A 22,649-nucleotide genomic window follows, 5' to 3' on the forward strand; every position below is an offset into this window, starting at 1 on the left:
GCTATGCGCTGTCGACTGACGGAAAGCTTCTCGCAGCATCATTCGACTCCAGTGCCAGTGATATCTTTGTATGGCGGCTCCCCGATGGTCTGCTGGTTCAATGCCTCCGTAATGAGCACCATGGAAATGCTGTTGTATCCTTGTCATTTTCCCCCAACGGCCCCGCTATCGTCTTACTAGGGTCTTACTTCGACGAGACCTCGATCGTCTGGGATGTTCAACATGGCTGTGTACTCCGACATCTCATCGGACGTCATTCGCGGGTGTTAAACTCTACGTACTCCCCCAACGGCGCACTCATTGCCACAGCTGACACGGCAGGATCTGTGAAGATTTGGGACACCTCAACCGGCGCATGTCTGTATACCCCCGATCTCGATGAGCACGTGTACCAGGTCACCTTCTCGCCAGATAGCTCGCGTCTATGCCTTCCTGCAAGGTTCTCCTGTTTCCTTTACGACATGCAGTCCTATAAGCATATCGCTACATTGCGCCACAGTGGGCATGACCCAGCCGGCTTCTCAATGTCCCGCCAAGGGGATCGCATAGTCACCGGAGCTATATACCTCAGGAATAGCGTGACGGTTTGGGACGCGGTAACCGGCCAAAAGCTTCTTACAATCGACGACGAGAGAAAGCCGACAAGCCCTGTAGCATTCTCCCCAGACGGTGCCGAGGTGCTGGCGGTTTGCCAGGGGGACCAAATGGCCCTCGCTTTCGACTCGCGGACGGGCCAGCCACGCCACACCTTCGAGCTGTCATACGTGCCCCATCGTGTTGCATACTCTCCGAACGGAGATTACGTTGTTTTTGCAGATGATCGCGGTAGTCTCGAGGTGTATAACGCGAAGTCTCGGACGTTCGTCGGAAAGAGCGAAGGATTTTGGGATGACGCAGTACTACAGGAAGTTGTTTTTTTACCCGACAGTCAGACTATCCTGTCGCATTTCTCGAGGACCCCAGGCTCTCATGAGCCTCTCCGTCTATGTAATATCCAGGATGTAGTGCGATTGCGATAGTGTCTAGCAGTTTGCTGAGCTCAACCCATTGCGCTGTGTTGCGTGGAACAGTCAGACATCCGGCGTGGGGTAGAATTTAATCCAGGCATCAGAGGACAGTCGGGGCGACGACCACGCATGCCAGGTCTCGCCGGCGGTGCACTGATGGCACACGACGGCAAGGCTTGTGAGGCTGACGCATGGGCTGCTATGCTCAGCCGACGCGAGGAAAATACCGCAGAACACAACTCACCAGAAATGACCGCCATCCAATCTTTCGTGAATTGTTAAGACGTTCTCTGACGTGACATACGTAAGCTTTGAAGGCATCGGATGTGCGCCGCGGCGACAAAAAGACGGCACCATGCTGCGTGGCAAGTGTCAGAGGGCTCGCATCAGAATAGTAATCTGCGACCATGGGGAAAGAAGCATTTGAACATCAAGCCTTCAGCTTGAGTACTCGAGTACTCAGCCGGCAGTACAATACAGACTTCGTGTACGTCGAGGTGTGGATAGCGAGACTGGGAGAACACACCACTGGCCGAAGCTGCTGAACGGGGGCAGGCGGCAGGCGGCAGCTTGCCACTCTATTATTCTCTGCACGAGGTAGCGCAGGCCTTCCGGTCGTATGACCCAAGTTGAAGCGATAGCCTGGCGGCGACGCTGCGAGTTCGGGCTCGCAGCGCCGCTCTTTCAGCAGACAGGCTCTGCACTGCAGTGGACGATAACTGAAGCATCGAATGCATACGGCTCAAATCAAGTGTGCATTCGGAGCGTGCACGAACAGAGTAGAGAAGAGAAGCGGCCTACGGTCGGCGCCTAGCATCAGGCGCCCAGAGCCAAGGAGGAAACGGGCAACTGCGGTCTCGGCTGGTCTGAAGTTTCGTTCGAGCGCAAAGAAGAACTCATCGAGTCTGTTTCAATATGATTTATATTTCCCGCTCCGAATACATGTATCCGGCAGTGGCACATCACCTGCGACGGGACTAGTTCGTCCCGCCAGAAAAGGGGGCGCAAGACTCGGGGACGGCACGGGGACAGCAGAGCCTCTTCGTCAAACTCTCACTTCGAAAGAGCGTCGTACTCTTGCGCAAGGCGGACGGAAGTCGATGGCCTGGGGGGAGGGGGGGCGTCGGGTGATGCAGAGAAACACGAGCGACATGGCGCTCTGCGGACGCTGGCAGGCGCGTCGGTCTCCCTGCGAGGGGCGCGCGCACCTTCCCAGCGCTGCTCCCACCGGTCATCGAGGCGCGGCTTCCCAGATTTCCGGACCCTCTGGAGTTGCTGGAGGCCTGAGCGTGGCGCGAAAGTGCGCCAGTGCAGGTGTTTGGGTGCGGAGACGACCAAGGGACTGGGGACGTTGCGAGCGTTGGAGGACAAGGTCGTTCATGGCGGCGATTCATTGTAGCGACATCACCAGGATGCAACTTCAAAGGAGCATGGAAAGGGTATTATGTTTGATCTGCTGGTACGAGTCTTGGAGTGCCAAGATCGGTCGCCGCGAGCTAGCAAGCATCTAGCCTCTTCGCACACCCCATCGCTGCTTCGAGGCGTAAGCTCTCCAGCGCTGAATGTCTTCTCTTTCAAGCAAAGTGTCCACAGTGTACCAGCTCTTTGCAAGCTCTTCGTTGCTCGCGACGCGGTGGACGGTCGAATGGCACGGCCTGCCCCACCGTATGCATCGCATCAGCGGAGACATGCATGAAGAAGAAGACAACAGAACGCACCTGCAGAGCCATGCGACCGAGTTGAGCATCTCCTCCGGGTGCCACTTCTTCTTGAGCGCCTTTGCGTGCACCTCGCGCGGGATGAGGTGGTGGTACGTCAGCGGGACCTCGCGCTCGCAGATCTCACACTCTGTCGTCCGCGTCCTGGACCACACGGGCGGCGGCGCGCACGCTTCGGAGACATAGTCTTCCAGAATCTTGCGCAGGAACGAGAGCGCGCTGTCCACGTCGTCGCACATGCCGCACGAGGTCAGGCTGTCGACGAAGGTCGTCGGGGTGCTGTCCAGAGAGAGGTCATCCGCGGCAGGCACAGAGTCTCGGGTCTGGTATGTCGCGTTCCGCAGAGGCTCTGGAAGTGTCGGCCAGACCTCGGCGGCGAGGTAGGACGCGAAGTCGTCGAGCTCGCCGGGGTCGCTTGAGCCGTCGTCGAAGCCAGGTCTAGAGATGACGCGACGGGCGAGAGCGTCCTTGAAAGCATTGAACTGAGGGCTGCTCGCAGCGTCAGAAGCCATGCCAGGGCAGCGTCCGAGGGGCTCTTCGAACGAAAAGTTGGGACAAGCGGAGAACGGCGGTTTTGATGTCGATAGACGCTCGCTTTGTAGTGCTTGCTCTCGGCCTTGCTCTTTGTCAGCAACCTACAATCCAACTGGACTGGGCTACGACGAAGCTGAGGAGACAGACGAGAGGAAAATAGGTGAGGAAAGACCAGCTCGAGTCTGGCTTGTTATTGAGCAGTACGAGCTCCTTATATACATGTCAGACTGAGTATATAGAATATCCTACGAATATACGGAGGTGTATAGAAAGTAAAAGAATACCATGGAATCCGGGAGAACCACCCGGAATGCGTAATATTCATGACATTACCCCCCCGTCTAGAATCGTGTCCTCACGATTATTTACCAGTCGATCCAAAGCCTCCTGATCCTCGTTGAGTTTCCGTTAAACTTGACACCTCCTCGATATTACATGACGCAATGCGTTCCAAAATGACTTGTGCAATTCGATCGCCGGCGCGTACCTGAAAAGGTTGATTGGTGGAGTTGATCAACACTACGTGCACTTCTCCGGTGTAATCTCGGTCTACTACTCCAGCGCCGACATCTATCCCTTTGACCGCTAATCCACTTCGTGGCGCAATTCATGCGTAGGTTCTGTGAGGGGCATGTATTGCTATGCCGGTGCCGACAATCTTACGATCCCATGCCGGTATCCGAATGCTTTCAGCCGAGTAAAGATCAAACCCCGCCAACTCTTCAGTCCCTTGCTTCGGGAGAATTCCACCCATTTGTTGTACCAAGAGAGTGGTATCATGCGTGAGTATGTGAACGGGTCTTGTTAATAAAGGGGGAATTTGAATCGTCATAGGCGCGGGTTTGTCGGGACGTCTAGCATGGAATTTCTGAAGGAGTTCTTGACAGTTGGTCAAGTTCGCCCGTAATTCCCAGGAACGGCGATCGCCGTAGGGGCTGTTCTTCCAGAGCACCTGATACTCCAGGTTTCCGTTTCGATCACGACGGGAGTCAAGAATGTCTTCGACTTTCCATTCTTCCTCGCCATTTACGAGGTCAGGGATTATCGGCTCTCGTCGTTGCGAGGGATATGTGGGTTCTCGGAAAGGACTAAGAAGGCTTTCATTGAAAATGGGATGTTGTTTCCATTGACGCGGGAGTTCCAACTCATAGGCAGAAGCACCGATTTTGTGTTTGACCTTGAAGGGTCTGTATCGCTTATCGTCGAGCTTTTTCATTGGCCTGTCGGTTCGGATGTTTATCCCTTCTAGCCAAACTTTATCTCCTACTTTGTGCTCCGGTCCGCTCTTCCTCTTCCTGTCGTAGAAGCGCTTCATGGTTTCCTGGGCTAGACTGATGGCCGCGCTAGTGTCTTCGCATACTCAATCCATTCTGTTGACAAACTGTTGGACGTTCTCGCTTAATCCTTCTCGTACTGGTTGGGTTCCCTCATAAGGGTGATACCCTTTATTGACAAAGAACGGAGTATACCCGGTAGACGAATGGACTTTATTGTTATAAGAAAAGGCCGCGAGTGGCAACCATTCGGCCCAATCCGCTTGTCGGTAATTGATAAACAATTGGAGATATTGTTCTATCTCTCGATTAATGCGTTCCGTTTGTCCGTCTGTCTGGGGGTGATACGCGGTTGAAGGATTAGCTTCGATTCCAAGAGATCGGTACAATTCGGAGATGAACTGATTCTTGAATTCAGTTCCCCTATCGCTGATGATCTTTCAGGGTAATCCATGATGTGCAACGACGTTGTCTCGGAGTGCTTTTGCCCATCCTTCGGCGTTGAGCTCAATGGTACTTGATATCATAATTATCTGTTTAGAGTACATACAGACAATTACAAGGATAGCGTTGTACCCGAAGGATTCCGGTAGTACACCTATCTTGTCTATGGAGATTACCTCCCAGGGTCGCGAAGGAATTTCATTCGGGAATAGAAGTCCGGTAGGTCGTGTTGTATGAACTTTGGTCTTCTGGCACTTCTCGCATCTGGCCACGTATTTCCTGATATCTTCTTGAATTCGGAGCCACCAGTAGTTACGCGTGACCATTTCATGTGTCTTGTATTGACCAGGGTGTCCAGCCAATGGGGTATCATGGTGACGAGCAATGATCTGCTCACGGAGTTTTCTATTTACTGGCACGTAGATACGGTTCTTCCATGTCACGAGTCTGGTACTATCTTTGTTCCAGTCATTGTCCTTGTTCTGTAAAGCTACGGTAACTAGCGAATCCTGGTTCTTTTTGTATTTTTTAATTTCTGTAATCCAGTCCTGGTCGATTCCTGCTAAACTAAATACGGTACTATGAATTAGGGCACGGAAATGTTCTGATTTTAGTAACACGATATCTGAATTGTCCTCCTTTCCTGCATTGTGCCTCTTTTGGCGAGATAATCCGTCTGCTTTGCCATTAGATTTATTGGGCTTGTGATGCAACGAGTATTGGTATTCAGCTAACTCGGTTACCCATCGGGCCTGTCGCCGGTTGAGCTTCTGTGGTTTCCGGAAGTATTCTAGATTCTTGTGATCTGTCCATATTTCAAACAGATGTATGGCGCCCATGAGGTACTGACGCCACTCATCAAGACTAGTCATGATCGCGAGAAGTTCTTTGTCGTAAATCTCGTAATTTCTTTCAGCAGCTGTCATAGCTTTAGACAGGTAAGCAACGGGTTTCCATTTGCCATCTTGCTTCTGAGCTAATTCGGCTCCTACGGCAAAGTCCGAAGCGTCGCATTCTACTTGGTATGGATCGTTGTCGTTGGGTATAGCTAGTACTGGCGCTGTGCAGAGGGCATCCTTCAGGCTCGTAAAGGCTACTTCTTGATCGATAGTCCATTCGAAAGTAGCATTGCCTGTTAGTGAGCTGAGTGGTTTTGCTATTTTGCCATAGTCTCGGATGAATCTTCGGTAGAAGTTGGTAAATCCGAGAAACGCCTGGATATCTCGTTTGCACTCGGGCCGTGGCCAATTGACAACTCCTTCTATCTTGACAGGGTCCATGCGAACGACTCCTTTTCCTACTATCATCCCGAGGTATTCTATCTCTGCTTTCTCGAACTCACACTTTTCCGGTTTCAGATAGAGTTTGTGTTCTCTTAAGATCTGAAGAACTTGCCGCGTGATCCGACGGTGTTCTTTTAGATCTTGAGTGAAGATCATGATGTCGTCCAGATAGACTACCACGTGTCCTTGACTGATGAGATCTCGAAATATGTCATTCATCATAGTTTGGAATGTAGCCGGAGAATTGGTAAGACCAAAAAACATGACAAGTGGCTCGAATAATCCTCGATTCGTTAAGAATGCTGCCTTTTCTTTGTCTCCTTCTTTGATGCGGATGTTGTTGTATCCCCATCAGACGTCTAGTTTTGTAAAGTACCACGCCTGCTTCAATTTGTCCACTAGTTCCTGTATCAAAGGAAGTGGCTAGCGGTTTTTAATCGTCAGCTCGTTCAGCTTTCGATAATCTTGTACAGGTCGGAGTCGTCCATCTTTTTTCCTGACAAAGAAGAACAGAGAAGCCCACGGAGATTTTGATGGTCAGATTCTCCCGGTTCGGAGGTTCTCTTCTATGAACTCATCAAGTTCTTTCTGTTCGTTTACAGAGATAGGATAAACTTTGCAACTGATCGGTTGCGCGCCTGGTGTAAGTTCAATTGCATGGTCCCACGGTCGTCTTTGTGGTAAAGAGTCGAAGTCTTCTTTGCTAAATACGTCAGAGTAATCGTGATAGTGACTTGGGACGGTATTTTCAAAGGTCTTGGCTTTGTGTTTCAGGCTTTCTTTGATTGCCAGGTCCGTGGCTGTGGTACAAATACGTGCTGCTCCCATTGCAAAGTATGTTTCGTGGTCTAGGATGAAGATTCTATTCCCTTCTTCTAGGCGAGCCTCCGGATCGCTGGGCTCTTCCTGATCAGCATCAATATCAATTAATCGGGCAGCATATTTGCAGGCAATCGGGCACTGATCAAACTGAATGACTTGTTCCTGCCAATCGATAGACGGATTATGAATCTGTAACCACTCATATCCAAGGAAGATTGGAGTCTTCCCTAGATTAGTAACTGCAAACAGAAGTCGTTCTATATGATCCTGAATTTCCACCCTTAATTCGACAAAGTCGGTGATAGCGCCGCTGGCGTTATGTGTGCCATCTGCATTATAGACAGGGATCGGTGATGGCAGTTTCTTTGTAGCGATGTTGTTATCGCGGACAAACTGCACATCAATGGAAGATCCAGTACATCCTGTGTCTAATAGTGCTTTGACTGATAAGCGTTGCTGCGTGTCCAGGGTGGTTATGATCATGGGAACGTTCATCTGTGTCCCCTTCCTTCCTCAGATGAACCGAGGCTGCTTCCTTAATTCATTCAAGAAGTCTATAGCTTCTTCTTCTTTCATCTGCCTAATTTGGTTCATACAGGCTTCAGAGGCGTCAACACTCTTCTTTGAGTGTACCCATTCAGTCAGCAATCTAAGCGCCGAGGCTTCTTTGCTGATTATCCATTGGCGGATCCAAGCTGCTGTCCAAGGTGTGTGGCGCTGCCACTGCATAGATTCGGTCTGATGTTCTGGTGTAGGCAGTAATTTTTTATTCGGGGGAATTAAGCAAGAGGGTTGTGCCTCTCCGCGCCGCTCTGCGGACGCCCCTTTTTCTGGTATATACATAGGTACACCGAACCAAGAACACAGATAGTTTGTAAAATTATGTTCGGTCAACTCAGCTACGTGCCTGGCTGACCGCTTGCAAAACCCTTCATGGCCGCGCGAATTTCTTCGCGAATTGCCGCTTTCCAATCAAACGGTTCTGCCATCGCGGCAGGAGCTTCGTTGAGTGATGCTAGTGGTGTAAACGTATTGGCGGTGGGAGCTACTGTGGTTTCTGCAGCTCGTACTTGCTGGGCTTGTTGCCGATTGGGGCAATTACGCGAAAAATGTCCCTTTTCTCTGCATCGGAAGCAAAGACCCAAGCGTCGTGCCTGATCTAGCTCCATTGGCTGGCCTCTGCCGCCGAATGTGACGCCTGTCCCGTCGCGGCGTGTTTGGACTGGGGCGCTTGCAGTGGGTGCGGCTGTGTTAGCCTGTGCCCGTGGTGCACTTTGTGCCTGCTGCTGCCAAGGTTGAAACTGTCCTTGCCGCTGGGACTGTGGGTTCCGCCGATGGTACTGCTGCTGATTCAGGTTGATGCGTGCGACCCGTTGTTTGTAGAGTGCATATGTAGTGGGGAGTTCTTCCGACGAATTGTAAAGAAGCTGAATGATGTCGGCCCGGAGTGCTTTTTCTGGGGGCAACTTGAGTTCCTGGAAGTGCGCTTCGAAATTGTGAATGTTCGCCTGGAAGGCGCATAACTCGAATTTCGAGAAGAACTCCTGTGCCGATAACGTCCCCATCTGCATTGCTTGCAATCGGTCGTAGGCTTCGGCCTGCTCGTCGATTAGGAAATGCTTATCTAAATCTGCCCATAGTTCCGTTGTGGTCTGGATCACTGTGTCTTCATCAGTGTCGTATTTTTTCATGTATGTGGCGACGTATTCGCCAGCATGGCCTCCTTTCATGTAGGACAAGATCATTAAGACCCTGTCGAATTGCTCAGGTAGTCGCTTCCTTTGCGTAACTACGTAGAGTTTCATTTGTGTCTTCCAAGCGATATACTTGGACTTCGTGCCATCGAAGGCATTGCGCTTCATTGCGCTTCCATTTATGAGCGCGGCATTGTCTTAGTTCTTGGCCATCGGGCCGGGATCAGATGGAGACGAAGGTGGAGTGGGAGAACGTCGAGAAGGCAGATTCGATGCTTCAGAATCCTCTACGGCTTCTTCTACAGGGTCTGGTGGTCCCTCTGGCGGTACTTCGGATTCTCCGAGGGCAATTGATCGGAGATGTTCGGTGACTGAATCGAGGGTGTCGCGTCTTCCTCTGGGTTCTAAGGTAGATGCTGTGGGTTCGGGGTTTGCGAGGGACTCAGAAGGTTCTCCGGTGTTTACCCTTGTTACTAGTTCTCTGCGTAATCCCTCTTCGCACCGTGGGCAACGAGTACTATTATGTGGAGAGTGCGGGCACGTAGGGGCACCGACAAAGGCAGTAGTACACCACACAACGCGACACCGGGGTGTGGCGACAGCTGGCGTGTCCAGCAGCACGACGCCGCCGCAGTGCAGAAGAGTGTCATGAATATTACGCATTCCGGGTGGTTCTCCCGGATTCCATGGTATTCTTTTACTTTCTATACACCTCCGTATATTCGTAGGATATTCTATATACTCAGTCTGACATGTATATAAGGAGCTCGTACTGCTCAATAACAAGCCAGACTCGAGCTGGTCTTTCCTCACCTATTTTCCTCTCGTCTGTCTCCTCAGCTTCGTCGTAGCCCAGTCCAGTTGGATTGTAGGTTGCTGACATTAGCTCGAGTCTCCACCAACTGCCTTACGACGATCCTCATCACTCCCACTCCAACCATCACCCATCTCCACACGACGATCCACTCTATACACACATCCGACTCTCACCCTAACTCCTAACCCTACCGAATTCTACCGCATCAAAACCTGGACCCCTGGAACCCTTCTCCGTGCATTTGCACAACTTTTACCACATCACACCCTGAAATCCCCTCTGTAATCACTAGCCCTTAGGCGGCTAGACAGAGCTCCGTCCAATTAGAAGCATACCCTGCCCTACCATAGGCAGCGTTACACGCTTTGCAGCAGGCAAGCGGATATTCCTGAGTACGACGTGGCAACCGGTTGCGGCCAGGCGTCGGAAAAGCGATAACAGTTAGATCGACGATCCCTTTCCGGGCGTCAGACCGAAGAGAAGCAATCACTCTTTGGGCTGTTATACTATCTCTAGAACTGTATTAAAATAGCGTTTTGATTCTTTTCAAAAATTCCTTTCTTTGGCAAACTCTACCCCTGATCTGGTCGTTACAACACGATTGGTCCCAGGGTTTGCTGCAATCAGCTTCACGGACCCAATAGCATATGACAACGCTCTCCTGTGACTGTAGAGGATATCAACATCGAGTACTAGGAGAGAGAACTATCTACAAACGCGGAGATCCCGTACGATACTATGTACAACAGCTCGTCATTTTTTGTGTCAATGAGCTCCTACAAGCGCTGCGGATGACAACTGCGCGCACCAGCGTGACAATCCCTCAACGTTATCAATTCGTATCAGCGACCTCTCGTAAGAGAAAATAACCAAGAGAACCCAGCTTAATTCCCTGCAGATGCTGTTTGAGCTTTCTGGGGTACCGCTGCTAGTGTTGGCCGGTCACGAGCAGGCCCTGTCTCCGAACTCCGAGTCGGTGTTGACAGTTGAAAATCCAAGTGTTCCCACAATTTGCATATGGATGAACATTGCCTCGAGAATGCACACAAAGTGTGCGCTCTCGTGCGGCGCGCATCCGATCGGCCTCCGACCGCCCTGCTCCACATGGACAAGGCTGTCACGAAATAACCGTGCTGCGTGCCTCAGCCCGCTCAATGTGACAATGTGATGCGAGCCCGCCTCGCCACCTGGAAAAAATTAATACGGGCGCTCTACTGATTGCCACGATGAGCGTACCAGACCGAGCGCAGAGCGCACTTCACAGCGGCTGCGACCTTTATCGCCCTCACCAGGCGCTCGCAGAGCTGTTGCAACACAACGGTCTTCTATAACACACACGAAAATTTTCCGTCGTCCTTGCCATGATGAGCAATGCTTTTGTGGAGTTGTAGCAGCCCAGGAAGATTTCATTCAGTGAAACAAATACAGTTGCATGAAATAGGTACAGTGTATGTGGGGTATCCGAGTATCAAATGCCGAGCGTCCACCCAGCTACTTTCGCAGGCGAGCATACACCGGAAGGCCGTTGCGCGAACAGAGCGTGAAAGACGGTTGGAAGTCCATCTCGAAGCCTGGTTCTAGCTCGAGATCGTACCGCTTGAAGAGCGTCGCGAGCGTCAGGGACATCTCGAGCATCGCCAGGCCCTCTCCTGCCAGACACAACGCCGATGAGACACGACGGCGCCCAAACAAAACAAAAAAGACACGCACCCATGCACTTGCGCGGGCCATATGAGAACGGGAAATACGATCCCGGCAGGGCCGCCTTTTCGTTCCCCTCGCCCTGCGTGGACATCCACCGCTCGGGGCGGAACGTGTCCGCGTCGGCGCCCCAGACGTTCGGACACCGGTGCACTGCGCCCCACCAGGCGTCAGCCTCGCGCACGCCAGCAAAAAAGAAGTGTCACGCACCTTGCGGGTTCCACAGTGCGAGCGTCGTGTTCGCCGGGAGCACGACGCCTTCGATCTCGACGTCGGCGGGCGTGTACCGGAACGTGCCGAAGCCGGGCCCGTTGTAGCGCAGCGTCTCTTTGATCACGAGGCGCAGGTACGGCAGGCGCGACACCTGCTCGATGCTCGGCACGACGCAGTCCGCGGGAAGCAGCGCGTCGAGCTCGTCCCGGAGCTTCCTGTGGATCGCGGGGTTGCGGAGCTGGCGATGCCCCTTTTCGTCAGCGGGATTGGTCATGTAGAAGGAACGCGGTGAGGCGCACAATTTCGTACACGGCAAAAGTCATCGTGTGTGCCGTGGGATCGCCGCCGGCGACGAGGAACGTGACTTAGGATACGAAACATGAGCATCATACGTCATGTAGAACCGAAAATCATCTCACCGTAGTTGTCCACCAGCTCCTCCTCAGAAAAGAGGTACTTCCCATCCGGCCCTCGTTCCCTGCAGCGCGCGATCAGCTCCAAAGGCAGAAAACAACAAGACGGACGCCTACTGCGCGAGAATCTCAAAGATCTTTTTGCCCTTCTCCGCTCCACAGTCCTTCTCCTGCGAATCCTCGTGCGCCCGACGGGCGTCCTCGACAGCAGCGCGCGCCATACCACGCAGCTCCGCGATCGCGCGGTGCATGGCGCGCGTGCTCTCGAACACGGGCACCTTGGCGCGCAGCGGGAAGAGCCCGCACTTCATGAGCTCGGGCAGGACGGCGTGGAAGATCTGGAGGATGCGGCACGCCGCGCCGTCGCGCACGGCGCGCAGCTCGGCCCCGAACGCGACCTCGCCGACAAAGTCGAGCGTGAGCAGCACGTGCAGCTGCGCGAGGTCGACTGCTCGGCCGCGCGCCGCGGCCGAGCGGTCGATCGTGTCTGCGAATTGCTGGGACCGCAGCGTCAGCCACGGGCCCAATCGGGAGGAGATGGGGGATGAGGGGACGCACGAGGAGGTACTTGTGCAGCGCGGGGTACTGGGCGTGCACGGTGCGCGGCTGGAAGGCCGGCGCGAGCCCGCGCCGCTGCGTCTTCCACCGCGCCTGGTCCATCTGCGCGAAGAGCGCGCTGCCGCTGAGCGGCCGGAAGCCGGCGTACTGCGCGGGGAACTTGGGCCAGTTCTCGTTCGCGATCTTGCGGATCAGACGCGGGTCGCCGACGTAGATCACGCGCGAGAAGAGACCGTTCCACTGTGGTCTTTGTTAGCTGCTGCATGAGAGAGTGGGGGGAGGGCGGGGAGGGCGGGGAGCGGGACACGCACGGTTTGGTAGATGGGCCCGTACTGGCGGTGCCAGCGCCGCCACTTGTCGTGCACGTCCTCGGTCATCGTCTCGTCCAGGTTGCCCTTCCAGATATTGGTGACCGGCGGGCCGGGGAACTGGCGACGCGCCTTGATGTAGGCGTACACGAAGAGCACGACGCGGGCGATGAGGAGAGCAGAAGCACATAGGACGACCCGTGCGGGACTCAACCACTCACGCAGGTCGAGCCCCAAGTTAACGATTGTGCCAGACATGACGAATAAGAGGAATGGTTTTCTTTTTCTTCCGCCTATGTTCTTGGCAAGATTTTATATTGCAACTTTGCGGGCGCCTGGTGGGTGCGAGACATGTGAAGGGCCGGCGACAAGGATCGCAGCCGCCGTTGGGACATGCGCCCCGTTTGATGTGCCTATCGCTGAGAATCGTTGTGTCGCCCGCAGTGCCCCAATCTCCGAGCTGGGAGGCTTCGTCACATTAAATCGAAGAGGCTCCGACCGGCACCTAGCCGCGCCCGGGCTGCTCAAGTTTAGGCTAGAGGCCAACGGAGCTGTTGCTGCAGAGCAATGCGCACGTTTCCTGCGCAAATTGCGCAGATTGCTGCTGCGAAAGGGGAGTTCCTAGGGCCGACATCGGAGGCGGTCATGCCACCTGTTTGTCACCGGCTAGCCACGAGCGATAAAGCCCCAGAAAGCTCGACCGACATTCTGCACTTCACAGAGATCATAGTCGGGCTCCTTAGGATGTTTTACGTGTGTGGAGGTGGGGACGACTCCCGAAATGAAATGGTAGCCAAGCGACATCAACGGCCACCGCAGCGGGCATCGTCTAGTAGCGTATTTTAGAGCTAATAAACGAGACGGTTAAACGTTAAACTACGGAGCATTAGCCAAGGCGTCGTGACACGTCACCTGATATTTGAGGTTTGTTGACACTCCGGTAGGCATCGCATGCAGGGAGCAACCCTAGTGAAGAGTCAATCTGGCGGAATGGAGGCAGAATGTAGCCGACATACCCTGTTTGATATGCCGTTTGGGATCAATCTACCCCTGGTAAGCGCGGTTTTTTTATTACTAGGAAACCCGGCCAAAACTCGGAAAAAGGGACCAATTTTTCACAGTGGGGAAATTAGAACACAAAATAGCGCAAAATCGGATAAAAGAGGTCAGTACAAAAGGAAGTTCTATATCCGAGCTCTCTCGGATGAAACTGGTTAAACACAGGCTCTTGTTTGCCCAACTTTTGAATGATTATGCAAGTAAAAACTGCATTCGCCACCTAGAGTATGCATGTGGAACCAATATAACGAAATTTACCGCACATGTAACACCCACGGCCTGATCGGCCTCGGACTGAGACATGCCCTCCTGTTCTGTCTCGCCTTGTCTTCTCTGTGAATGCTCTGGCACACCCTGATTCAGATTGTGCTGACTGCAAACCGGTTGTGTCAACCCCTCTACAGCTTTACTACCCTCCCAGAGAGCTGCTTAATCGATCTTTGAAGGATTTTATCTCGAGCAACGTTGGGCAGGACGGCGACTTCGCAGCTTCGGACTCGAGCCCGCCGCTTGACAAAGAGCCGAGCGCCACAATGCGATCGCGGATCAGCAGCGCATCAATTTAAAGTCTTGGCGCCATGAGCTGAGCGCCCCAGACCTTGGTCTCTCCCGTCACTCCCCCTACTTCTAGCAACCTCTCGCCTTGTCGCCGAACATGTCGCAGACCGATACGTTGTCTACTGCCTCGGCGAATGAAATAGAGATCAATAAGTCCCCTGTGGTCACGGCCGAGGTTGAATACCCTGAAGGCGGCCTGCACGGCTGGCTCGCTGTTGCAGGCTCGTTTTTGGTGTACTTCGCTTCATTTGGGGTCATCAACAGTTTCGGTGCCTTCCAGGTGAGCTGCCGTATTTTCCACTAGGAGTACATGCTTGCTAACCACGCTTGAAGACCTTCTACCTTGATGACTACCTGTCAAACTACACCGCTATGGTGATTGCATTCATTGGAGCGCTGCAGATCACGCTACTTTACGTCTTCGGCATTATCACTGGTCCTCTGTTCGATGCGCTCGGACTCAAGGCAAGCAGCACATCGTGAGTGGTGTGAGCAGCTGCTAACCTTTTCCTAGTACCTCTATCCCACCGGCGCTCTGGGCAGTGTGCTGTCGCTAGTCGCTCTGTCTTTCACCCATCCCCAGCAAATCTGGCAGCAGTTCCTCTCCCAAGTGTGTAGTGTTGTGCGCTTATCAAGATTACCCGCTGATAGAGACTGCGCAGGGCGTTCTCTTCGGAATCGTGGTAGGTTTCGGGACTTACCCAGCCCTGGCGGTCGTCGGTCAGTACTTCAAGGCCAAACGCGCTCTCGCGATGGGTATTGTCGCCGCGGGAAGCAGTGTCGGCGGCGTCTGCCTCCCTATCATGGTCTCGCGGCTCTTCAGGACGATCGGTTTCGGTAGGAGCACCAAGGATCGTTCCATTATCACCAGTGTCTGAGACGATCTTCCTTTCGCTGTAGCGTGGACGGTAAGAGTTGCTGCTTTACTTACGCTGTGAGTATGATACCATTTGCGAGATTTCTCCCGCTGTTAGTAGACGAACACTGATACTTATCTGCATTCCACAGATTCTGTTACGCTGTCGCGATACTCATCTCCCGCACCAGACTGCCTAGGAAGCCGCTGCCCAAGCCTCAACAGCTCGTCGATTTTGGTGGATTCAAGGACCCTCGGTACCTCACACTTGCCATAGGATCGGTCTTGGTCAACTTGGGGTTGTATTCGCCTTACTATTACATTGGTGCGTATTGCGCCAACTAGCTATTTAACAGCCATTCAACCCTGCTATTGCAGAACCATACGCGATTCAGTACGGCGTCTCGCCCTCGATTCACGTCTATCTGCTGTCTATGATCAACGGGCTGTCGTTCTTCGGACGTATCATGTATGTCACTTCGTCTCCCGTTTTACCAGCCGTGTCTAACCTTCAGAACAGCGGGGGACAGCTCGCGGATCGTTATGGGCGTCTGAACATCCTCTGCCCAAGCACCCTGCTCTCCGGTGTCCTCTGCCTGGCGCTCTGGCTCCCGTCTCAGGGCCCAGTGCCTTTGGTCATCTTCGCTTGCGCCTACGGTAAGCTCTCCACCTCTTACTACCCGTCTCCGCTAATTCTATTCGCAGGATTCTTCTCGGGCATCTTCATCTCCGTCATCTCCGCCGCAGTTGGTCAAATATCTCCGGTTGAACGTCTTGGTGCACGTATCGGGACGTTCTCCCTGCCCACGGCGATTGCCACCCTCGTCGGCACGCCCATCGGTGGTGCATTCGTCAAGGCTGGCACCCGTGACGAATATCACCATATCGCTGTATTTGCGGTACGCGCCGTCGATGCTGTCTAAGATGCAACGTGCTAATCTTGTAATACAGGGTGTCACGATTGTCGCTGGAAGTGCTTTTCTCTACGTTTCGCGCATCTTGTCGTCTAGGGATTTGAAGGCAAAGTGGTGAGAGCATAGTCGAGAAGCTGGTTTAGTAGGGCGGCGAACGTCGTGCATTGCATGTACGGATATCGATCATTGTTTCAGTCAGGTCTCAAAATGCACCTCGCTTTGTGACATTCTTTCCAAATTCAGAAATGCTTGTTGCATTGGTCACATCAAGGCTGTCCTTTGTTCGCTCGGGTTCGACGGGTCCGTTGTCCGTGCGCTGTGTAGGTTCTCTCATCAAACCCTCATCTCGTCTGTTCCCCTGCGCTACCTTGGGCCTGCATCATGTTCGACGACCCAGAGACTTGCATCCGATTCGACATCCAGCACGCCGACGAGGCAAACCTCCTCAACATCGTGACCCAAATCGCAATTGCGACCTACAAGCAATGCGCCGCCTCGCCACCGCGCGCGCTGGACGGCCACCGCCACTGGGCAGTCCTCCACTACGCCCTCCGCACACCTCCCGCGCGGCCGTACCTGTGGCTCATGTTCTGGGAACGCGTGGAGCACGCAACAGGCGCAGGCCAGGACGCGGGTCAGAACGCGAACGCGCCACGCGAGGCCTGCCACTTCGTCGTCGACCTCGCCTGGCACATCCTGCACGACCGCGCGACGAACCGCTTCCACCGGCTCCTGCCCGAATGGGGCCCGAACTACGACACGGTACGTGAGCATGGCCGACAGCTCCTCCTCGCGCAGCACGAGCACGGTTGCGAGCGCGCGCTGGCGCATTTCGGCGGCGTCACCAGCGGGAGCCTGAGGCGCCGCAGGAGCTTTGGTGTGCCTCTGGCTGTGGAGCTCCCGCCTGAGCCGGTCATGCTGAACGAAGGCAAAAGTTGGGAGTCGTGGAGACATGGACCGGCTCCGGAGCCAATACCCCGCGTGGAGGAGCCAATTGAGTTTCCGGACCAGGAGGAAGGGTATGACGGACAGGACCCCTACGATTTACCGGGAAGTGACGATGATCTTGAAGGACTCGATGAGCTAGAATGGGTAGAGAGGCTGGGACTTGAGGGCTGTCATCTCGGCGTTTCCTTTTGATCTGTGGAACTTACTGTAGTTACCGACCAATACTGAGTGGCGGCTCGGGATACGACGAGGGCGCATCAGATCATTTTTGATGCGCCTCCGCCCATGTACCTGTTTCAGTTTTCTGGCAATTGTTCGCTTCAACCTCTAACAACTGCACTTCAGCGTGCCGGTGAGCCTTCATTCTCGTTAAGCCTTTGGAGCCTACACGTGCAGTTGAGGTCCAGTATCCCTATAGATTGTCGTCAATACTTGGGAACGAGGGTATGGCTGACCTGGAAGCATCTAGTATGGCGCTAGATCCTGGGCATCGAGAGACCCAGCAGCCCACGCGCCATGAGTCGCCGTACTTTGAAGATGGCGATCTTGTTGTCCGTGCTGCAAACGAAGACGCGACACTGGCCGTCTTCAGGGTTCACACCGCAATTCTCGGACGGTTCTCGCCAGTCTTCCGCGACATGCTCTCTTTCCCATGGACGACGCAGGAAGAGAGGCGTACGATGGAATACCGCTCGTTCATCTACATGATGATGCGAAGTATGTCGCACATTTGATGGAGTCTCTGTATAACCCCGGGTGCGTCTCATTCGCGTTCTTGTGTTCCATGTCGGATTTGTGCCTGCTCTCTGACTATCTCGGCGCGCAACAGATTTCCAATATTCGAGAACTTGAATACTGATTTTCCTGTGAATGCATGGGGTCTTATGAACCTTGCGACGAAGTACCAGGTCGATTCTCTCTGCAAACGAATCGCGAATCACCTAGAACAACAGTGGCCACAAACACTGGAAGCCTATGTTCAGGCGCAGCTGACCATACGGAAGGCGTATGGCTCTCAATGGATGCTCAAAGCACCTCTTAACCCCGGCGGTGTGTTGTCCGAGCGTTCGATCTACCTAAGCTTCCCTGAACCAGGGGCGGCTATCCGCTTGGCGACCGACTTCGATATCCCTTCCATTCTCCCTGCCGCATTCTACTCGCTGTCCACCTCAGGTCCCGCGAGGGACTGGGAATCTGCGCGGGATATCGCATCTCATTCCCTCACCACGCGTCCTGCGAGGTGGGAACTCCTGAACGACGATAATCTCCTCCGTTACTATCGAGCGAAGTATTCGTTGAAAAAGAAGCTAGCCCAGCTGTCGAATGTGCTCCGTGACATCTTCAGCGATCGTGGCGACAACCCGTGCACCGGAGAGTCGCCTTATACGATTGATGATAATGAAATGACATTGTCACCATGTATAACCATCGTACTCAAAGTCATCGAGACCGGGATGCGCAGCAAGGCTGAAGATACAAGCGATGCTCTGGGTGTCGTACAGGGTGCAGACCCCTTGATGAAGCTTTTCGACCTGACGGCGGACGTCGACAACTGGGAGCTGTGCATGCGATGCGCGGATGCCGCCAAGAAGCGGCTTCTGGAGCGAATGCACGCTTTGTGGAACGAGTTGCCGGAAATCTTCAACCTTGGAAGGGTGCGTCTGCAGTTGCCATATCAATTAAACGCTCTTTCTGAAATCACTATATAGCTATAGTTTGGAACATGAGGCTTTTGTGCACTTGTGCACGTACTCGCTTGGCTGTAATGTAGGGCCTGTCGTCTAACGGCGGATTATTATTCACTTACTGCCTGGGTCGGGCCTCTTTATGACTGACTGCGTCGCGAATAAACGCCAAAATATCGTACAGCCTAAGCAGCGAGCACGCCTCATTCACCCACGCAAGTGCTTAATCTAATTTGAAGGAGCTTGATGAAATAGGTCTTGGATTACAGGAGAGCGCGCATTCGTGAACGGCGCTAGCTTCGCCGAACTCAAGCGCATCCGTTTCAGACGAGGGGCGCATCAGATCATCTCGATACAGGAGAACTTTTGAAACTTGTACTTATACGATTATCTCAGCTGCCAGCTAGTGTAATAGCAGTATTACTAAAAGGTTTATATCCTCCTTGTTCCCAAGCAGTGAATGTTGACAATCAAATTACAGTCACAATAGATACCGTTATCATGGGTGATATGCTGCTTGGACTTGGCGAAGGGGAGCAGCCTCCGTGACATGAAACCCTCTACTTTGAGGACGGAGACCTCGTTACCTCCGCCATAAGCGTACGGTACTTTCCGTCTGGAATGAACCGCCAGACATTTGGACCAAACGCAAAGTGAGCTTGCACGTCTCTTCGGCGGTCGTCATGACCCAATTGTATGTCCAGCACGGCGTGAACTAGCAGAAACACGGGCTTGTCTTCAACTTATGCCGATTGCGAAGCAGCCGAAGCTACTAACGCAGCAGAGTCCGAAGTGGCTGCTGGTGCCCGGGTTCGCCGGCTTCTCCTTCTTGAGTTGTAAACTTTGTCGCCAATTATACCTGTGATTCAAAGTGTTGATTCATGCGTTTGGACGGTGCAATTTGTATTCGACAGGTTCCAGGGCTTTATTGTTGCCTCTGGAGCATTAGAACAATACACGATACAAGAGCGGCAATCAATTGACGCGCCCTCCAATCATCATCATCCCCATCGTGATGCGCGCAACTGTAAGTTCGTTTTCGACCATGACCACCCCAGCCATTATTCACGACAGCAAATTCTACCTCCCAGATGGAGATCTCGCGATGTGCTCGTCTTCCTCACAGGAGGGCTCAATGACGATTTTCCGCGTCCACAAGCCCGTGATGGTGTACAATTCACCTGTCTTTCGGAGCATGCTTGACTTGCCTGTGGCCCTAGAAGGCCAGGAGAGGCATGACGGTGTACCCGTCGTCAGAGTCACGGATTCCGCAGAAGAGCTACGCGCGCTTCTGGATGCATTATACGACCCAGGGTGAGCGCTGAGCAGTACCATCAAGCACTTATTCTACTGGCTTATGGTTGCCTTGTGCCCGACAGATCGCTGTCCATCTCGCGGTGGAACCCAGACGCGCCGCTGCTTCTAGCTCCAGTCATGAGGCTTGCCACCAAGTACCAGGTTGATTCTGTGCGGAAACGTGTCGTCGGGATTATCGAGGACAGCTGGCCGCGCTCTTTCGAGCAGTGGCTGCGGTTCAATGGCGAGGTTTCTGCGTTGCAGAAACTGTACAAAACTGGGGACAAGTCGCTCACTGGCGGCATACCCTTCGCCGATCATATTCCCGAGCCCGCCGCTGCCATTCGGTTCGCCCGCGAATTCGGGGTCTCATCCATTTTACCATTCGCGTACTACGTACTCGCTGGTATCCCATCGACTAAGGATTGGGACAGGTACCACCACATATCTGCGCTCAATGACGTCCTATCAGCATTACCTGTTCGCGTCGCGCGATGGGGCCTACTCGACAACGTCGACTTGATCCGGGTTCTCAGCGGGAGAGAGGAGCTTGTTTGGCACATCGTGTCCAACAAGGAGTGGGTCGACATCCACACCGTGAAGACAGCACTCATGAACAGTGAAGAGAACTGCTCTGCGGACGACTCTAATCTCTGCAGCACTAGAGCAGACGAGGTGCTGAAGAGGTGGGAAGAGGATATGTCCGTGCCCTCACGAGCAGTTGGGTGTCCTGACCCTCTGAACGTCCTCGAGCATATGTGTAATGGCCAACAGGCGTGGGGTTTGTGTGAGGAGTGTACAGCTGAAATGCAGAGATGGATCCGGGAGCAGCAGAAGGGGATCTGGCACACGCTGACTGACACTTTTCAGCTACAGTAGGTTTCGTATTATATGTTGTACTTTTGATAACGATGAACCACTCATCCGAACCGCGCCATGTTTGATCTCAAGCACATCCAACTAGGCTGCTATTATACTATCGCCGCCCCAGTACGTATCACCACACGTACCTGGAGGGTAAGCGTATTTGACAACTTTGAACTGACAAATCGCGACAAACGGCTCCGAGTCATTATTCGCTCGGAATCAGCTAGTGTTTCACTATTTCGTCTCATAAGCTAGTAGATCGTTTGATCTCTATTTTAGAGTAGTCAGACTCAGCTGACGAAGCGGGAATTACATATCGGACGAATTGTTGTCCTCATCGCAGGTACATACCACTTTGCTGCGTTATACACGACATGGTGCTTATAACTGTATCTAGTTATATACTTGAACAGTATGTAGGGCTAAATGCAACGCTTATCGAATGCTCAGCAAAATATCCCACAATCGAGTGTCCTCCGAGCCGTGGGGGCGATGATCAGGTGATCCTTCGGCGCACCTCATACGGGCGGTCATAAGTTTACTGTCTGCCATGACCACTCCAACCATCCTCCGCGACAGCAAGTTTTATCTCCATGACAGAGATCTTATGAATTACTCAGCCCCTTCACAGGAGCATTCAGTGACCGTGTGACAGCCTTCCGCATCCACAAGCAGGTCATGGCGTACGATTCGCCGATCTTCCGAGGCATGCTCAACTTACCTGCGGTCGCGGAAGTGTGGAAGAGATACGATGGTACACCCATTGTGAGGGTCACAGACACCACAATGGAGTTGCACGCACTCCTGGACGCGTTGTACAATCCAGGATGAGTACTACACGAGGTTCCGTATGGCAGGTCTGCTGGTCTCTGGTACGCCTTGTGCTCGAAAGATCACTTTCCGTCTCGCGCTGGGACCCGGATGCGCCGCCGCCGCCGACACCTGTCTTTAAAATCGCAAAAAATAGTCGATTCTGTGCAGAGGCGTGTCGTCGTGATCATTGAGGACAGCTGGCCGCGTTCCTTCGACCAGTGGATGCGCTTCAACAGTGAGATCTCTGCCCTGCCGCCACGACCGTCCAACAGTGGACACGTCAGCAGATCGTGTAGCACGATGGTCTCTACTCGATAATGTCGATTTGACTAGGACGATGAATGGCAGAGAGCGACTCAATTGGTCTGTAGGGCTGATTCTGGAGCTGGCCGACCTCGATATCGTGCAGACGCATCTTAGGGAAGCATGGCGCCTTTCGAGCGAGGGTGGCTCTCCGTCGTGCTATACTAAAACAGGTCAGGTTTTGGAGAAGTGGAAACAGGACGGAGTTGTGCCCTTGCTACTCGAGACAGCCGGATGTCCAGACCCTCTGCGCATCCTGAAGAATATGTACAATGGCCATCCCACGTGGGATCTGTATTGGAACTGGAGGAATGAGCCGCAGAAGTGGACTCGAAGCAAACAGAACAAGATCTGGAACTCATTGACCTGGGATTTTCAGCTGCGGTAATTATGTTTATATGCTACGCTTTCGACAGCGACAAAGCAACTCAATGAACTGTAGGATGGGTGGTCCGACTTTCAGTGGGATAGATTACACACGTGCCGTACCACACTTCCTTCGTACCTGTGGAACCCTTGTGGATTACCAGCGATAGTTGCAGCTATGCTGGAGACGGCGGCGAC

General features: G+C 53.2%; 7 protein-coding genes across 7 annotated transcripts; 5 read left to right on the top strand and 2 right to left on the bottom strand.

Annotated features, from left to right (window-relative positions):
• Positions 1 to 8: 8 nt before the first annotated feature.
• Positions 9 to 1,019, top strand: PHACADRAFT_102898 (uncharacterized protein; the record flags this gene model as incomplete). The annotated part of the gene is made up of 1 exon (XM_007400528.1): positions 9 to 1,019. A coding segment is annotated over one exon (1,011 nt), but the record flags the coding sequence as incomplete, so codon positions are not given.
• Positions 1,020 to 1,914: 895 nt separating this feature from the next.
• On the bottom strand, positions 1,915 to 3,263 carry PHACADRAFT_152211 (uncharacterized protein). Its single transcript, XM_007400529.1, has 2 exons — positions 2,726 to 3,263; positions 1,915 to 2,662 (listed from the first exon to the last, which is right to left on the bottom strand). Exons 1-2 carry the CDS (start codon positions 3,235 to 3,237, stop codon positions 2,515 to 2,517), a joined length of 660 nt encoding a protein of 219 aa, XP_007400591.1. The 5' UTR covers positions 3,238 to 3,263; the 3' UTR covers positions 1,915 to 2,514.
• A 7,741-nt stretch (positions 3,264 to 11,004) lies between these two features.
• On the bottom strand, positions 11,005 to 13,044 carry PHACADRAFT_152212 (uncharacterized protein; the record flags this gene model as incomplete). Its single annotated transcript, XM_007400530.1, has 7 exons — positions 11,005 to 11,242; positions 11,304 to 11,447; positions 11,505 to 11,757; positions 11,817 to 11,871; positions 12,038 to 12,417; positions 12,479 to 12,718; positions 12,784 to 13,044. The coding sequence occupies 7 exons, from the start codon at positions 13,042 to 13,044 to the stop codon at positions 11,085 to 11,087; spliced, it is 1,491 nt and encodes a 496-aa protein (XP_007400592.1). The 3' UTR covers positions 11,005 to 11,084.
• A 1,456-nt stretch (positions 13,045 to 14,500) lies between these two features.
• Positions 14,501 to 16,291, top strand: PHACADRAFT_166015 (uncharacterized protein; the record flags this gene model as incomplete). The annotated part of the gene is made up of 10 exons (XM_007400531.1): positions 14,501 to 14,683; positions 14,737 to 14,868; positions 14,918 to 15,013; positions 15,066 to 15,240; positions 15,304 to 15,337; positions 15,412 to 15,584; positions 15,638 to 15,728; positions 15,780 to 15,916; positions 15,965 to 16,158; positions 16,211 to 16,291. 10 exons carry the CDS (start codon positions 14,501 to 14,503, stop codon positions 16,289 to 16,291), a joined length of 1,296 nt encoding a protein of 431 aa, XP_007400593.1.
• Positions 16,292 to 16,512: 221 nt separating this feature from the next.
• Positions 16,513 to 17,453, top strand: PHACADRAFT_213278 (uncharacterized protein). Its single transcript, XM_007400532.1, has one exon. It carries the CDS (start codon positions 16,555 to 16,557, stop codon positions 17,311 to 17,313), a length of 759 nt encoding a protein of 252 aa, XP_007400594.1. The 5' UTR covers positions 16,513 to 16,554; the 3' UTR covers positions 17,314 to 17,453.
• A 6-nt stretch (positions 17,454 to 17,459) lies between these two features.
• On the top strand, positions 17,460 to 18,836 carry PHACADRAFT_187954 (uncharacterized protein; the record flags this gene model as incomplete). Its single annotated transcript, XM_007400533.1, has 3 exons — positions 17,460 to 17,877; positions 17,951 to 18,776; positions 18,831 to 18,836. Exons 1-3 carry the CDS (start codon positions 17,774 to 17,776, stop codon positions 18,834 to 18,836), a joined length of 936 nt encoding a protein of 311 aa, XP_007400595.1. The 5' UTR covers positions 17,460 to 17,773.
• Positions 18,837 to 19,835: 999 nt separating this feature from the next.
• Positions 19,836 to 21,832, top strand: PHACADRAFT_213280 (uncharacterized protein). Its single transcript, XM_007400534.1, has 3 exons — positions 19,836 to 20,120; positions 20,186 to 20,883; positions 21,601 to 21,832. Exons 1-3 carry the CDS (start codon positions 19,852 to 19,854, stop codon positions 21,798 to 21,800), a joined length of 1,167 nt encoding a protein of 388 aa, XP_007400596.1. The 5' UTR covers positions 19,836 to 19,851; the 3' UTR covers positions 21,801 to 21,832.
• Positions 21,833 to 22,649: the final 817 nt, after the last annotated feature.

Source organism: Phanerochaete carnosa (assembly GCF_000300595.1).
Source record: "Phanerochaete carnosa HHB-10118-sp unplaced genomic scaffold PHACAscaffold_10, whole genome shotgun sequence".
Lineage (NCBI taxonomy): Eukaryota > Fungi > Basidiomycota > Agaricomycetes > Polyporales > Phanerochaetaceae > Phanerochaete > Phanerochaete carnosa.